The sequence below is a fragment of the Caloenas nicobarica genome, chromosome 1 (assembly GCF_036013445.1).
Source record: "Caloenas nicobarica isolate bCalNic1 chromosome 1, bCalNic1.hap1, whole genome shotgun sequence".
Lineage (NCBI taxonomy): Eukaryota > Metazoa > Chordata > Aves > Columbiformes > Columbidae > Caloenas > Caloenas nicobarica.
This window is the reverse complement of record NC_088245.1, coordinates 216,311,024-216,327,802: the sequence shown is the minus strand read 5'-3', so window position 1 is coordinate 216,327,802 and position 16,779 is coordinate 216,311,024. Positions and strand designations below refer to the sequence as shown.

Sequence of the window (16,779 nt, the reverse complement as noted above, 5' to 3'; positions counted from 1 at the left end):
CACTTATAACTCGTGCTATAGAGAGTAAGAAAAAAATAAACTACATTTAAGCATATGTCATACTTTACGCCCTCAGGAAAATGCTGCAGGGTCAGCCACATGCACACATGCTGCCTATTATAAAAAACCAGACCAGTCACAAATTCCAGTTTCACCAAGGACAGGATCCATATGTACAGATACCTAAAGAAATTCACATAAAAGATAAACAAAAACTTGTCGAGCAACAGAAGCTTTCTCATAGAATCATGGAATTAACATGGTTAGAAGGGCCCTTCCCAGCCCCACAGTGTCCCCCCTGCCATGAGCAGGGACATCTGCACCAGCTCAGGTTGCTCAGAGCCCCGTCCAGCCTGGCCTGGGATGTCTCCACGGACAGTTCATCCACCACCTCTCCGGCCAACCTGGGCCAGAGTTTCACCATCCTCATCATAAAAAATTTCTTCCTTATATCTAGTCTGAATCCACCCCCTTTAAGCTTAAAACCATCACCCCTTGTCCTATCACTACAGGCTCTAATAGAAAGTCTGTCCCCATCTTTCTTATAAACCCCCTTTAAGTATCAACAAGCTGCGATAAGGTCTCCCCGGAGCCTTCTCCAGGCTGGACGCCAACTCTCTCAGCCTGTCCTCACAGGAGGGGTTCCACCCCTCTGATTGTTTTTGTGGCCTCCTCTATACCTGCTCCAACAGGTCCAGGTTCTTCTTGTACTCCAGGCAGTGTTATCACAGATGAGGGTTACTCAAAGATTTAGACTACATTTTGCCCAGAGTATGTCAAAATCCTGCCATGTGACATAATCTGTATGATTGTTATTCATTGAATCACAGAGCAGAATCACAGAACAGCTGAGGTTGGAAGGGACCTCTGAGCATGATCTAGTCCAGCCACCCCTGTTTAAAACAGGGTCAACCACAGCAAGTTGCTCAGTACCCTTGCCCAGTCAGGTTCTGAATATCTCCAATGGTGGAGACACCACAGCCTCTCTGAGCAACCTGTTCAGTGTTTGTTCGCCTTAGCAGTAAAATTTTTCTTACGTTTAAATGGAATTTCCAGTATTGCCATGCTGCTTTCTTCTTCAGGCAGTAGCTATAGTACACAGCAATTTCCGCTATGAAGTTTTTAATGAAATTGTACCACAGAACTCCATAAAGACTAACTGAGGCTCTGGCTTGATCTGTTCTCTTCTTCCACAGACATCTGAAATTACTGTGCTTGCGCCCTTCTCAGTTCTGCTCCCCCTGTCTGGAATAGAGCTGCTCTGTGCCCTCCGGTCTCTGCACACTCAGACTCTCCCTCTCTTAACACTATTATGTTCTCTGGGCTGGTAAAAGCACTTCAAAATTAGATTCTGCCACTCACAAATTTGCTACTTTGCATTCTCTGCTCCATTTCAGGGAATAGCACTAAAGTTACCATGTTCCTTCACGGAACATTGTTTACCTTGAAAGAAAAATTTCAGTACTTACCACATTAATTGTATAGTCCAAGCAGAGACCAGTCATTAAGTCAATAACAGTGATGCCTGGCACAGAAGACGAATGAAACCACACTCCACCAACAAGCAGAAGTTTTCCATCATGCGCATGTGCAGTATGTGAATACCTATGAGTTCAAAATGAGACTGAATTCCATTAGTAAGAGAGGTAGATAGAGACAGGCCAAAGATTCACAGCTGAATGCCTTCTGCTTACCTTGGGATGAGAGGAGGGTGCGTCTCTACTGTCTGCCACTGAAAGCCATGTTCAAGCGCTCTCAGGAACAAAACTGAACCTAAGGGCTGCTCAGCTGCTCCCAGACCTCCTGCAACTAGCACTCCTCCATTCCAGCTACAGGCACTGTGAGAGTGACGGCTTTCTGGTACTGGACCCTCAACAGGAATCTAGGAAAACAAATTCAAGGCTGAAGTTTGCCAGGCTAAGTGTCTTCTTCATGTCCAGGCTCTTCCTGTTGCATGTCCTGTGGGATGTAACGCCCTTTCCTGCCACAGGATAGGAACAGTTGCTAGAGGGGAACAGAGTAAGTATGAAAGGGAACAATCAAAAAAACTACACGTTTTCCTCTAGGGATGGTTAAGTAGAAGTGTTTCCATTTACACTATCTCCAGCATTTCTCTGGCCCTTAGTATATTTAATATCATTCAGCTTTTCTAAAGGGTTCTATTTCTGCATATTTATTAGAGGTAATTTTATTTTGCATTCTTGCATGCTGCTTTTCTGTCCAAGACATGCATCTGAGAACCACAAGTTTACAAAAACATGGACTAATGCAGTGACCAGCAAAGCAGGTGACCAGTGGCTCAAACCACAGAGCAAAATAATATGCTGAATCGCAGGACTAACATGCAGAAAGAAAACCTTAAGTACAAGCACTAAAGGAAAAAGTGTAAGATGAGGGGTTTAAAGGAATACCATAGCAAACAAGCTCTGGAGAAAATTTCAAGCACCATCTGGTCCATCCCTGTCTCCTAATGCAAATTCAACTACATCTATTAACATCTGGAGAGATGGTTATTTAGTAGTTTCTGAAAGTCTGCAGTGACAATTTCTTTAGGCAATCTATTACGACATTTACTATCTTCACAATTAATAGCTTTTCTTAGTACCCAACTAAAGTTGCCTTTCCAACAGATTCCAACAGATACTCAAATAAATAAGGAGAACAGTTTTTTTGTCCTCTATGCAGCTATATTTTACATATTTGAAGATTTATTTCTATCTTGAAGCTTCTCCAGACTCAATAGCTACAAGTCCTTCAAAATCTCCCCTGTAAGGTCTGGTCATTCTCGTTGCATCTCTATAGAGCTGTATTGAATCACGGTATCATAGAATCATGGAATGTCCTGAGTTGGAAGGACCCACAGGATCATGGAGCCCAACTCCTGTCCCTGCACAGGACACCCCACAGGTCACCCCGTGTGTCTGAGGACGTTGTCCAGTCTCTCCTTAAACACTGTCAGGTTGGGGCCGTGACACCTCCCTGGGGAGCCTGTTCCAGTATATTTTCTCCATCTTTTTCTCAGGAATCAGCTTTGGGTACTTTACAAGGGTCCTGCTGAGATTAAAAGCACTGAAGGACCAGTTCATGTGTCTTACAGGTAAGATTCCTGGTTACATACCTAAACACACACTCTAGGCCTTCCACAACAGCATAATAGGGCAACGAAGATGCTGGAGGGAGTGGAGCATCTCCCGTGTGAGGAAAGACTGAGGAGCTGGGGCTCTTGAGCTGGAGAAGAGGAGACTGAGGGGTGACCTCATTAATGTTTATAAATATAGAAAGGGTGAGTGTCAGGAGGATGGAGCCAGGCTCTTCTCAATGACAACCAACAGTAAAACAAGGGGTAACGGGTTCAAGCTGGAACACAAGAGGTTCCACTTAAATATGACAAGAAACTTCTTGATGGTGAGGGTGCCAGAGCCTGGCCCAGGCTGCCCAGGGAGGTTGTGGAGTCTCCTTCTCTGCAGACATTCCAACCCACCTGGACACCTTCCTGTGTAACCTCATCCGGGGGTTCCTGCTCCGGCGGGGGGATTGGGCTGGATGAGCTTTCGAGGTCCCTTCAACCCCTGACATTCTGGGATTCTGTGAATATAGCTTACTCATGTTTAGCTTGTCATCTACTGTAGTTATGCATCTCTCACACTATAAATGTGCTATGCGCTATTTTTAAATCTCAGTCTATCTTTAATAAACTGCAATATGTTTTTCCACAAGTATTTCTTCCACGTCAAAGTAATTTTGAACTTTCATCTTGTCCATTAATGGCCTACTCTGCCTGATGTTAACTGCCTATATAATATAAATACTCTTTGCTTCATTGTTCTTGACGTTAATAGTTGGACCCCAGGACTGATCCTGTGGGACACCACTATTTCCATAGAGCATGATTTCTAAATATTCTGAAAGTCTGATTTCCAAATAATTTTGCACTACCCCGCAATACTCATGTCTAAATCATGTTTCCTTAGTACGTTATGAAAGTGTCACACGAGATGTGTCAAAGTCCTACTAAAGTCATGATATATACCCTTTCTTCAGGACAAAATCTACTGCCATGCCATAGAAAAATAAACAATGTTAAACAAATTACTTCTTGAACTCTTGTTGGTGGTCATTTATCTCCCAGTTATCTTCCAGATATTTATAGTCTGTTACTATTGGTTTCCGTATTTTTGAGGACCTGAGATGAAGTTGATTTGGCATATGTGGAGGTTGAGAGCATCTGTTTCATTAAATTTATTAAATAACAGTCACTTTAATGCAAAGAAGAATAATAGGTAAAGGGGGAACTGATAAGCAAAAACACACAGAGGCACAAACCTGATAAACAAGGGATAACGGAGACAATGCCAAAGATCAAAAATCTCAGTCACTAACCCATGGGCCATTAAGAAACTCCAGACATAGCTTTGGAGAGGGCCAGCCTGGACTTTGCAACTGATAAGAAGGGGGAAGTGAGAAACAAGAGGATTCAAAAGACTCAAGAGAGGACCTGTGGGACTAAATAAAGCTTATAAAGGAATGCTTAAGAGAAGGGGATAACTGGGGAACAAACAGAAAAGGGTATAAAAGGGGTCAGTCGCATGTAAACAGTCACTGGTCAGTACACTTGTCTGACTGAACTTTGCATCTGACCAATCTATCTTGCTGATTAAATCCTTTCTTAAGCACCTCTTTGTGTAATATCACTCCCTGCCCCATGCATGTGAGTGATGCAAGGAAGAGGTGCCTGCAACCGTAGAGACATGCATTAGGGAATAGGGAGCCAGGAAACAGTCACAGCAGGGGAGAAGCATTCCTGTGCCTTTTGTGCCAACAACTGTAGCAAGTGAGGGTCTCAGCACCATGAGCTGGAGGGGACACATCCTGTTGCCAATGATTTGAAACTAAACTACTTCACAGTCATGACCAAGACAGGCACCGATCACCACTTTGCTCACAAGTCCTTCACTGCTTACAAACAACAAATTGAGGGGAGCACCATCCCAAGTTGGGTCCTTTAGAATCTGCACACTGGCATGCTGTCCTGTGGCTAATCACTAGCAAGCCTGCTTTTATTTCTTTCCCCCTTCAAATCTAGTTTAAAGCTCTTTCAATGAGCCCTGCTAACTCCTGTGCAAAGACTCCTTTCTCCCTTTGAGACAGGTGCACCTCGTCTGCTGCCAGCAGGCCTGGTGTCGTGTAGACTGACCCATGATCAAAAAACCCCAAATTCTGCTGGTGACACCAGTCATGGAGCCAGGTGTCGATCAGCTGGGTCTTCCTGTTTCTTCCAACATCATTCCCTGCAACTACAAGGATAAAGGAAAACACGACTTGTGCTCCTGAACCCTTAGCCAGTCGTCCCAAGGCCCTGAAGTCTCCTTTGATCGCCCATGGATTTATTATTGCAACTTCATTGCTGCCTATGTGAAAAAGCAATAACGGATCTGAGGGCCATACCAGGGTAAGAAGTTTTCTTGTAGCATTTTTGACCTGGGCCCCATGGAGGCAGCAGACTTCCCTAAGAAGTGGGTCTGGTCAGCATATTGGGCCTTCTGTTCCCCTCAGAAGAAGGGAATTGTCTCAGAAGAATTGTCCTATGACAATGACCCATCTTTTTTTCCTATTGGAAGTGGTTTTGATGCATGGTGTAGGCGGACTTAACCTTGGAGACACGTCCAACCTAGATGGACCATCATCCTCATCATTGTTTGGTTCCACTTCCAGAGCCTCACACCCATTGTACGAGGGCACCTGGGAAGATGAGGCAGTCATGGAGGAGATGCGCCTGCTACACCAGGCCGGAACTTGTCACCATTCTCCTCCGTCTCTTAAGTCACCACGTTCTGCTGGGCAGAGAGAGGACAGGGAATCCTCCATATCCTGTGTCCTGTCTGCCCTAGGGAAGGCAGGGTGCGATTCCAGTAATGCGTATCTCTCAGGCTCCCTGATATTCCTCAACCCACTCACCTCCTCCCAGAGCTCTGCCACTAAGCCCCACCTGGGCTCATCTCCCACAGAGGGTCTCACTGCTGCTGTCCCACACTGGCGTAAGAGCAGAGCAGACCCTGCAGCCTGACACCTGGGTGTAATGTGTTCCCAGCAGCATTCTGTCTGGGAAGCTGCATCAGTTGCAGCCAGAGCCTTCTGCTAGGTAGATACCATTGCTCCCTGTTCGAGGCAGCAAACTTACAGCGCCCTTTCGTGCAAACTGCTGCGCCCTGTTCACCTGCCCTAATCGCAGCACTCCCAGTCACTTGCACTCCCTGGAGGTTTCCTTCACAGGTGTGGGGGGTTTGGCAGCAGTTGCTCCTGGCCCCATCTCTGTGCTTCCCTGAGGTTTTCCTGAATCAGGAAACCTCCCCATACATTGCCCTAGAGCATCATGCCAGAAATGGAGCAGCTTGCCTTGGTGACTATGAATGGTCACAGGGAAATCTTATCAACATGTATAAATGCCTAATGGGAGAGAAGAAAGAAGACAGAGACAGAATGTTCTCAGGAGTATCCAGCAACAGGGCAAGAGGCAGAGGGCACAAACTGAAATACAAAAGAAATCCACTTAAACATAAAAACCCCTCAAATTTTACTACAAGGGTAGTCAAGCACTGATATAGGTTGCCCAAAAAGGTTGTGGAGTCTCCACTGTAGAAGATGATCAAAACCCAACTGGACAGTATCCTGAGCAACCTGTTCTAGTTAGACCTGCTTTAAGCAAGGGTGCTGGACTAGATGATCTCCAGATGTCCCTTCCAACCTCAACTGCTCTGTGAAAACTGTATTTCACTAAGTAGTAATATGTTTAGAAGTCAGCTCTAACTCAAATCACCATGGAGTATGACAATACCGCCAATGCAATCTGCTTCAATACGGTAATACCACTGTGAATTGCAATACCACAGGCATACACCTGTGAACTGAAGGCAGCTTCTACTCCCCACCAGGGCCTCCCTCAGTTCTTACCACAGTATAGGAAAGTTCTTTAGCATGCAGGAAATACCAATCCCCTAGCACAGGCTCCAACGCAGACCGGCCACCGTACAGAAAGAGGTACTTCTCACCTACAGAACAAGACAACCAGGTGAAAGAAGTTATAATTTGGTATGTCACAAAAGCAAAAATTTCTGTTTGCATAGAAGGGAAGCTGACCCAATACAGAAATTAATGCAGTCAGGCAGAAGTTTTATATTAGGACATCCTGCAACCTGATGAACATCTCCAGATTCTAGCAATAAATTGTTTCATAGATACAGGAATTACTCTTGTATCCAAATCTTTTATAAGACACACGGAAGACTAAGTATCTTTAGGAAGAAGTTGTATTCTTCACATTTCTGGTCAAAAGACCCCCATAATCCACTTATGTAATTTCTGAATGTCTAAGGTCTGAATGGAAATCACACACTATAGCCTCAAAAGCAAAAGGAGAAAACATGTTTTTAATGGACTTAAGGAATGAAAATTTATGCAACAGAAAGATTAGACCTCTAGAACTAATAAAACTAGAAATCCCTAAGTATGTATATCATAGCAATACAATGACATGTATTTATTTGAAGAAAACAAATAAATCCTCATACAAGAAGAATGTGTATTTGTTAATACAAAAGGGAGATATTGATAATTTAAGTGTGCAGGAGTTAATCCGGAGAGGCCTTAAAAAGGAAGTACAAAAGGTGAAAAAGTATCATAGAATGGTTTGGGTTGGAAGAGACCTTAAAGACCATAGAATAGTTTGGGTTGAAGGGCCCTTCCCAGTGCCCCCAGTGCCCCCCCTGCCATGAGCAGGGACATCTGCACCAGCTCAGGTTGCTCAGAGCCCCGTCCAGCCTGGCCTGGGATGTCTCCAGGGATGGTTCAGCCACCACCTCTCTGGGAACCTGGGCCAGGCTCTCACCACCTGCAGCAGCAAAAAATTTCTTCCTCACGTCTGGCCTGAATCTCTCCCTTTTTAGTTTAAAACCATCATCCCGTGTCCTATCACAATAGGCCCTGCTCAAAAGTCTGTCCCCACCTTTCTTCTCGGCCCCTTTTAAGCACTGAAAGGCCGCACTAAGGTCTCCCCGGAGCTTCTCTTCTCCAGCTGAACAGCCCAGCTCTCTCAGCCTGTCCTCCCAGCAGAGCTGTTCCAGCCTCGGGTCATTTCTGGGGCTCCTCTGGCCCCTCTCCAGCAGCTCCATGTGTGTCCTGTGCTGAGGACAGAGCTGGCCCAGCACTGCGGGGGGGGCTCACAGAGCGGGGCAGAGGGGCAGAATCCCCTCCCTCCACCTGCTGCCCACAGGGCTGGGGATGCAGCCCAGGATACGATTGGCTTCTGGGCTGCAAGTGCACATGGCCGGGTCATGGCCACTCTTTCACCCAACAGTACCCCCAAGTCCTTCTCCGCAAGGCTGGGGCCTGGATTGACACTGGAGCTCCCTTCTTCTGCACTCCGGATTGATACTGGTGGTTGCCCTGACACAGGTGCAGGACCCTGTACTTGGCCTTGTTGAACCTCACGAGGTTCACGTGGGCCCACTTCTTGAGCTTGCCAGGTCCCTCTGGATGGCATCCTGTCCCTCAGGCATGTCAGCTGCACCACTCAGCTTGGTGTCATCCGCAAACCTGCTGAGGGTGCATTCAATCCCACTGTCTCTGTCATTGATGAAGTTATTAATTTGGACCCTGAGGGGATACCACTTGTCACCAGTGTCCATCCAGACACTGAGCCATTACCCACTACGCTCTGGATGTGATTATCCAACCAGTTCCTCATCCACCGAACAGTGCACCCATCAAATCCATATCTCTCCAATTTAGAGAGAAGGATGTTGTGGGGGACCATGTCAAAGGCTTTTACAGAAGTCCAGACAGATGGCATCCATAGCCCTTCCTTTGTCCACTGATGTAGTCACTCCATCATAGAAGGCCACTGGGTTGGTCAGGCAGGACTTGCCCTTGGTGAAGCCATGCCTGGCTATCTCAAATCACCTCCCTGTTCTCCATGTGCCTTAGCAAAGCTTCTAGGAGGATCTGTTCCATGATCTCTCCAGGCACAGGGTGAGGCTGACAGGTCAGAAGATCCAAGGGTCTCCCTTTCTACCCTTTTTAAAAATGAGTGCAGTGTTTCCCTTTTTCCAGTCACCAGGGACTTCACCTGGCTGCCATGACTTCTCAAATATCATGGAGAGTGGCTTGGCAACTACATCAGCCAATTTCCTCAGGGCTCTGGGATAAAACTCATCAGGTCCCATAGATTTATGTATGTTCAGGCTCCTCAAGCGGTCACGAACCTAATCCTCATTTAGACTGGGAGGGACTTTGTTTCCCCAGTCCTGGTCTTGCAGTTAATTTTCCACTCGAGAAGTGTGGGAAGAGAGCTTTCCAGTGAAGACTGAGGCAAAAAAAGTTGAGTACCTCAGCCTTCTCCCTGGCCACTGTTAACAGTTTGCCAGTCTTGCTCATCAGGGGACTACACTTTCTTTGACCTTCCTTTTCTGGTTTACATACCTGTAGAAGCCTTTGTTATTCTTTGCATCCCTTGCCAAGTTCAGCTCCAAGTTCAGCTGTACCTCGGCCTTCCTGACCCCATCTCTGCACAATCACCCAGTGTCCCTATGCTCTTCCCAGGATACCTGTCCCTGCTTCCACCGCCTGTGCATTTCCTTCTTGTCCTTTAGTTTGACCAGCAGGTCTCCACTCAAACATGCCAGCCCCTTGCCCTCCTTACCCAATTTCCTACTCCTGGGGATCAGCAGCTCTTGTGCTCTATGGAAAGCATCCTTAATGACTAGCCAGCTCTATTCTGCTCCCTTGTCCCTGAGGGCAGTTTCATCTAGTTCCAAACCCCTGCCTGGGCAGGGACACCTTCCACTAGACGGGGTTGCTCAAAGCCCCATCCAAACTGGCCTTGAACATTTCCAGGCATGGGGCATCCACAACTTCTCTGGGCATTTATTACTTTATTGTTAGTTATTACTAAGCCACTCTCCATCATCTTTGAAAGGTCACGGAGAACACAAGAGGTGCCTGAGGACTGGAAGAAAGCCAGCGCCACTCCAGTCTTCAAAAAGGGCAAGAAGGATGACCCAGGGAACTACAGGCTAGTGAGCCTCACCTCCATCCCTGGAAAGGTGATGGAACAACTCATTCTGGACATCATCTCTAAGCATGTGGAGGAAAATAATAGTTAACATGGATTCACCAAGAGGAAAAGAAATCATGTTCGACCAACCTGATAGCCTTCTGTGATGGTATGACCGGCTGGACAGATGAGGGGAGAGCAGTGGACGTTGTCTACCTTGACTTCAGCAAGGCTTTTGACACTGTCTCTCACAACATTCTTAGGTAAGCTCAGGAAGTGTGGGCTGGATGAGTATGCGGTGAGATGGATCATGACCTGACTGGATGGCAGAGCTCAGAGAGCTGTGATCAACGGTGCAGTCTGGTTGGAGGCCTGTAGCTAGCGGTGTTCCCCAGCGGTCAGTACTGAGTCCTGTCCTGTTCAACCTGTTCATCAATGACCTAAATGCAGGGACAGAGTGCACCCTCAGCCAGTTTGCTGATGATACCAAACTGGGAGAAGGGTTGATACACCAGAAGGCTGTGCTGCCATTCAGTGAGACCTGGACAGGCTACAGAATTGGGCAGAGAAGAACCTGATGGAGTTCAACAAGGGCAAGTGCAGAGTCCTGCACCCGGGGAGGAACAACCCCAGGCACCAGCACAGGTGAGGGGTTGACCTGCTGGAGAGCAGCTCCGTGGAGAAACACCTGGGAGTCCTGGTGGACAACAGGTTGACCATGAGCCAGCAATGTGCCCTTGTGGCCAAGAGGAAAATGTTACCTGGAGTGCGTGAGGAAGAGTGTGACCAGCAGGTTGAGGGAGGTTGTGCTCCCGCTCTGGTCTGCACTGGTGAGGCCCCATCTGGAGTTCTGTGCCCAGTTCTGGGGTCCCCAATTCAAGAAAGACAAGGAACTATTGGAGAGAGTCCAGTGGAGGGCTATAAGGATGCTGAGGGGTCTGGAGCATCTTTGTTATGAGGAAAGACTGAGAGAGCTGGGGCTGTTCAGCATGGAGAAGACTGAGAGGGGCCCTTAACAATGCTGACAAATATCTTAAGAGCAGGTGTCAAGAGGATGGGACCAGACTATTTTCAGTGGTACTCAACAACAGGATAAGGGGCAATGGGCACAAACTGAAACACAGAAGTTCCATCTGAATAGGAGAAGAAACTTCTTTACTTTCAGGGTGCCAGGTCACTGGAACAGGCTGCCCAGAGAACGTGTGGACTCTCCTCTGGAGATATTAAAAAAAAAATGCCTGGATGCATTCCTGTGCAACCTGCTCTAGGTGAACCTGCTCTAGCAAGGGGGTTGGACTAGACGATCTCCAGAGGTGCCTTCCAACCCCAACCAGTCTGCGATTCTCTGTGTGGGCAAGAGAACCCCAATTACATGCTACAGAATCAGCCAATCTGTCCCAGCTCTTCCCCGGAGAACTGTCAGCCCCCTTGCCCAGCTGTGAAACCCATCAAAATGAGTGAACAGGAGCAACATACTGGAGCACCTTTGAGGGGGTACTGCCTAGGGGTATGGGACACATTATAAGATGCAGGAGAAGAGTATTTGGGGTTTGTATAAGACTTATTATGGGATGCTCAGGACGGGGGCCAGAGGCAGGAAAAAGCATAGATTTAGGTGATTTGCGAAGGTACAAACACAGGAAGACAGAGGGATACAAGGACAGAAAGGGCCAGTCACATGTAAACAGGTTGCTGGCCAGTATGCTTGTCTGGCCACATCCTGAACCTTACACAGGAACAACCGAAAATAAGCCTTTTCATTTGTAGGTAGGTGTGTTTGTGAGAAGGAAGCCAACTAAACTGCGGTTGCAAATATATATTGTAGCACTTTCAAAAATGCATTATGAGCGTTTTTCAGCATTATACACTCATATATATACATTTTATTCCTGCCCTGCATCTAGAAAATTAACAGGATTGCAGCTCATCTATAATAAAAGTCATTATGACAAGGTATCTGTTGTATAGGTTCTGTAACAAATCAACCATGTGTTAATGGCATAGATAATTGAAATCCCGATCAATTGTTGGATCAAAAAATTCAGTTGCTCTATTCAGGAAACTCAGCTGAGACTGCTCAGTTTTTCCCTTTTGGACTTGACAAGCAAAAACGGCACAAGAAGCACTGGGTAGATACAGTAAGAAAAATACATTCAAATGAAGTTTAAGCCTTAAGTCTTTAAGACTGGGAGGGGAAAAAAAACACCACTGGAACAAGATCTTTACAAAATGTAATTGGATTCTCTGAAGTGATGATGAATCTATCAAGATCATATTCTTTCAAAAATGTTCAGCAAAAAGCTGTTGTTTCAGGCAAAGGAATACAATGCAACAACATTAACTGTATAGCCTGTACTACATAAAAAGTAAGGCTATATTACAGTAATTTGCCTTTTAGACCTCACTGTCTGGACAGGACTGTCCTACATATTCTGGAATTTACATACCTCCACATACCTACAGCTATTTCCACTCTTTCCAGGCTTTTTACCTTTGAATATCACTTCTGTTGCACTGTGTCTCCAACGCAAAGCAGCTGGTTCAGAAGCAGGCTGCAGACTTACAAGCTCCACTGTAAAGTCATCTGGGTCTGAGACATTACAGGTTTCAGGGAACTTTAGCCACAACATTCCCAAGCCTGCACTTGATGGGGATGTTCGTCCTCCTATCACCAGGGCCAGACTGTTCGAGAGGCGTGACACAGTATGGTACAACCGCCCATCTGTAAAGATACAAAACATCATGGTTCACACCAATCTTTCTCCCATGAAATTTATGGAATCATAGAACCATTTTGGTTGGAAAAGACCTTTAAGATCATCAAGTCCAACCATTAACCTAACACTGCCAAGTCCTCCTCTAAACTGTCCCTAAGTGCCACATCTACACATCTTTTGAATACCTCCAGGGTGGCGACTCCACCATTTCCTCTCATCTATCACTTGCTACCTGGGAGAAGAGACCAACACCCTCCATGCTCCAAGCTCCTTTCAGGCAGGTCAGAGATCAGAAGGTCTCCCCTCAGCTCCTGTTCTCCAGCTGAACCCCCAGCTCCCTCAGCCGCTCCCATCACACTTGTGCTCCAGCCCCTTCCCCAGCTCCGTTCCCTTCTCTCAACTTGCTCCAGCACCTCAAGGCCTTTCTTGGTGTGAGGGGCCCAAAACTGACCCCAGGATCTGAGGTTTGGCCACACCAGGATGCTGGTGGCCTCTTGGCCACCTGGGCACACACTGGCTCATATTCATTCAGCCAGATGTTGACCAACACCCCCAGGTCCTTTTCTGCTGAGCAGCTTTCCAGTCACTCTTTCCCAAGCCTGCAGCATCGCATGGGGTTGTTATGAGGCAAGCGTAGGACCCAGCACTTTAGCATTCAGAACCATCAGTTCTCTTTGACTGCCAGCGTAATTGCACTGTGACATCACTTTTCCATTAGACATTTTACTGTTAGCTCAAGAACCTCTTCCTTATACTTGCCATCGGTATGGGAACTCACCCCATCTTTTACCAGAATTTTGCTTTTTCACACAGACAGCTTTCCAGTGGCCTGCATGCTTAATTAGCACGTGAAAATTTCTCACACGGCAGTGCTGTCCATCCTCCTCCCCAAAGCCTCCAGTGGTGAGAATCATATTGGGTTCTATAAGAACAGAGTGGTGACCGTAACGTCTCAGGCCAGAAGTTTCAGAGGGCATCGCACACACTGCTGCCGCGATACTCCCAGCTGTCCTGACAGGACCATCATGATGAGGAACTGTAAGCCAAAGAGAAGCAAAGAACTTATGCACAAAGAAGAACGAAGGACTACATTTTAAATGAGAGATTAAGCAAATCTGTTCAGCTTTTCAAGAAGAAAAAATTGTGAAGCAAGTCGACAGAGCGCACAGACAATTGGATACGACCTAGAAATCAAGCTGTAATGGTTTAAACTACCCCTGTGCCAACTTTCAACTTCTGCTTACTGCTCCCTCAACTCCTGACACAGTTCTGAGACCCTTTAATGGGGTGGAGCTAAGACTGGCTAAGAGACCGCAGCATCCTTAACTGCTGTAGCAAGATAGGATCACTTCAATACCTTTAAAAGGAGTACCTTTCTGATAAATACAATATTTGGTCACTTTAATAGCAAAGAACAGTAGAAAAAGATCAAACACCTGGAAGCTGGATTTCAAAGTTTCTTGGTAGATTTTGATGCTACCTTCACAAAAGCATTGAAATAAAGTTCCAAAGCATGATGAATCATTTCTGTTAATTCCAATGATCCTACTATAACAGAATATTTTTGGTTATCTAAATATCTTCTCTCTAAATATTATATCCCTTAGTATGAAACAAGCTTTGAACACGGGGCTCTAGCTCACCTATGCACTGTACAAATTGTTTTATTTTAATCAGTTTTGAATTTTAATCTTCTTTGTTTTAATCAAGTGCCTTATTCTTGTGTTATAAGAGATAATGAGGTAGAGGGGAAGCAGCTCTCAGTCTGTTTTTTGTATGCCATACCCAGAAAAATTGCCCGTACTGAATATTGTTTAGTAAAAGAACCTACTTTGTATTGTTTGAAGAAGTAAAAAATTTCATCTCCTGGGGCTTAAATGTCTTCCTACAGCTGGATCTTTCTAAGACTGAAGGATTTTTTTCATTTCAGAAAATATACTTACCATGCTCTGTTTGGAAGACTTAGTACTTGTACTCTCTTGACCAGAGACCCACATCTATTTGAGAGGATAGCTGGGGGCACATACTGGTATTTGAAACATATCTTTGGACATTCCCAGTAAAAAAATACCTAAGCATGGATAATATATCAGACTTTGAATGCTTTTGCTATCAGTTTTGAATACAACAGGAACAGCAGCAGAAAGACCCTATTCCGTCTCTAATGAATCGAGTGTCTTCACTGTATTTGTCAGTTAAGAAAATGTCAGACTTTTTTTTTCTTTAAACTTAAGGACAGATCCTATGCGTATAGGGGCCTTTACGGTTTTAACGTAAGGATGAGTGACAATCACACAGTATATTTACCTGCACCCACATTTATTCAGCTTCAATTTCACTGCACATTTTCAGTTCTAATCAAGACAACACAATGCACTGAGTGGCCTTGTTGGCTTGAGGAATGCCATCCTGCTTTATCATTTTCTAGCTGCTTTTCCCGCTCCCTGGAACACAGATTTCGACTTTCAGTTGCAGAGAGAACTACTTGTGGTGCTATACTGTGAACAAGACTAGTGATGTGAAACAGGTTAAAAATAACTTTCTGCTTTCCGCCCTGAAAAAGGAATCAAGCAGCCAAAAGCAGGAATTTCTTGGACTGCTACTGCTGACAAGCCCTTTTTATCATGGAAATACAGGCTTGGTCTTGGCTTTTCCTCAGTTGTACCACTTTTCTCCCATCTAAAAAAGGCCACATACAGATTTAAAAGCATTTCAGAAACAGAAATACTACACATACAATTCCACTCACAAGGGTAACAAAACAAAGCACAAACTTCATGACATGCTCCTGAGTGCTCTGCTGGATAATACTTTGATAGTGCAGTAAATAAAATATAACAATCTTTTGCGAGCTGGAAGAATAGAACAGCTCAGAAAGCCATGTATGGAGGCAAGCAGGAATAAATCGAAAAGGGAGGGCCTGTAGGATCCCAAAAATAGGAGGAGGCGCAGGGTGGACCGGCACTGCAGCCATGCACCGGAGGGTCCCATGTATAAACAGATGTAAGAGCTGTTCAGACTGGAAGGGTCAATAAACTGGAAGAATGAAACTGATTAGAACCACCAGAGTCAGGATGTGGCCCTGGCCTCACAACAGACAGCAGAACCATTGTTACAGGGATGGAGAAAGCTACTCAGATGGCAGCATGCCATCTGTTCCTTCCAGGGTTTTACTGTCTCCTGAAATCTCTGAGAGAAGCCTCCATGAGTTAAAACAATACTATGAAAACTAGTCAGTGTGTACCTGCCATGTTGGATAACAACGGAGTCCAGGAAGGTTCCATCCCCTTTGATGCAGTCAAGACAAAGTAATGAGAACATTTCAGATGCCATTCCTGTAGCAAGCCCAAAAAGGAAAAAAAAAAAACAATCCCCCTCAAAATCTTAGAGCAAGCAGTAGTAAGGATCTCTGAATGGCCGGGGTGATCAAATCAAAGACCAACCTAGCCTAGCACTGTTTCCAACAGCAGCCAAAAATCAGACTACTAAAGTTGAATCTGAGAAAGTGTGTAAACACCTTCCTCACCTCAGCCTTTCAAAAATTTATAGCTCAGGGATTTTCTAAGAAGCTGTGTCTTTCCTTGAGGGATTTCTCATCCATGAACCTATCCAGTCACTCTTGAACTCACATAAACTTTCATCATCTGCAACATATTGTGGCAAAGAGTTCCACAGTGTAATTATACCTTGCATGAGGAACCTCTCTTCTTTTCTTTTGAGTCACCTTTCCTTTATGCTTCCCATAAAAAAGAGTGAGGGCTGTATACCAGAGGCATTAAGGTTTCTTAAAGGTCATGGAATATAAGCAATCCCAGAGAAATAAAAAATGTTCAAAGGTGCAACATGGTCTCTGCTGGCTGATAATACATAAATATGACTTCCAGTCTGGCCTTGGAACCACTCTAGAGGCAGACACACAAGTAAGAGGAGAGGAGGTCCAGAGCAATACTAGAGTCCACTCTGGCTTTTATGGACATCAGGGAATTGAGTATGCCCATTTCCATGGGGTGGGAT

The 16,779-nt window shown here is 45.5% G+C and overlaps 1 protein-coding gene across 1 annotated transcript in view; it reads right to left on the bottom strand.

The window, feature by feature from the left end:
* The window catches only part of LCMT2 (leucine carboxyl methyltransferase 2), a 28,088-nt gene that overhangs the window by 2,284 nt on the left and 9,025 nt on the right, over nt 1-16,779 (bottom strand). Inside the window, exons 8-13 of the mRNA XM_065626812.1 lie at nt 16,010-16,100; nt 13,544-13,801; nt 12,540-12,770; nt 6,949-7,046; nt 1,695-1,882; nt 1,470-1,605 (exon numbers count right to left, since the gene is read on the bottom strand). Coding sequence (XP_065482884.1) covers nt 1,470-1,605; nt 1,695-1,882; nt 6,949-7,046; nt 12,540-12,770; nt 13,544-13,801; nt 16,010-16,100 — 1,002 coding nt within the window. The remainder of the gene's footprint in view (nt 1-1,469; nt 1,606-1,694; nt 1,883-6,948; nt 7,047-12,539; nt 12,771-13,543; nt 13,802-16,009; nt 16,101-16,779) is intronic.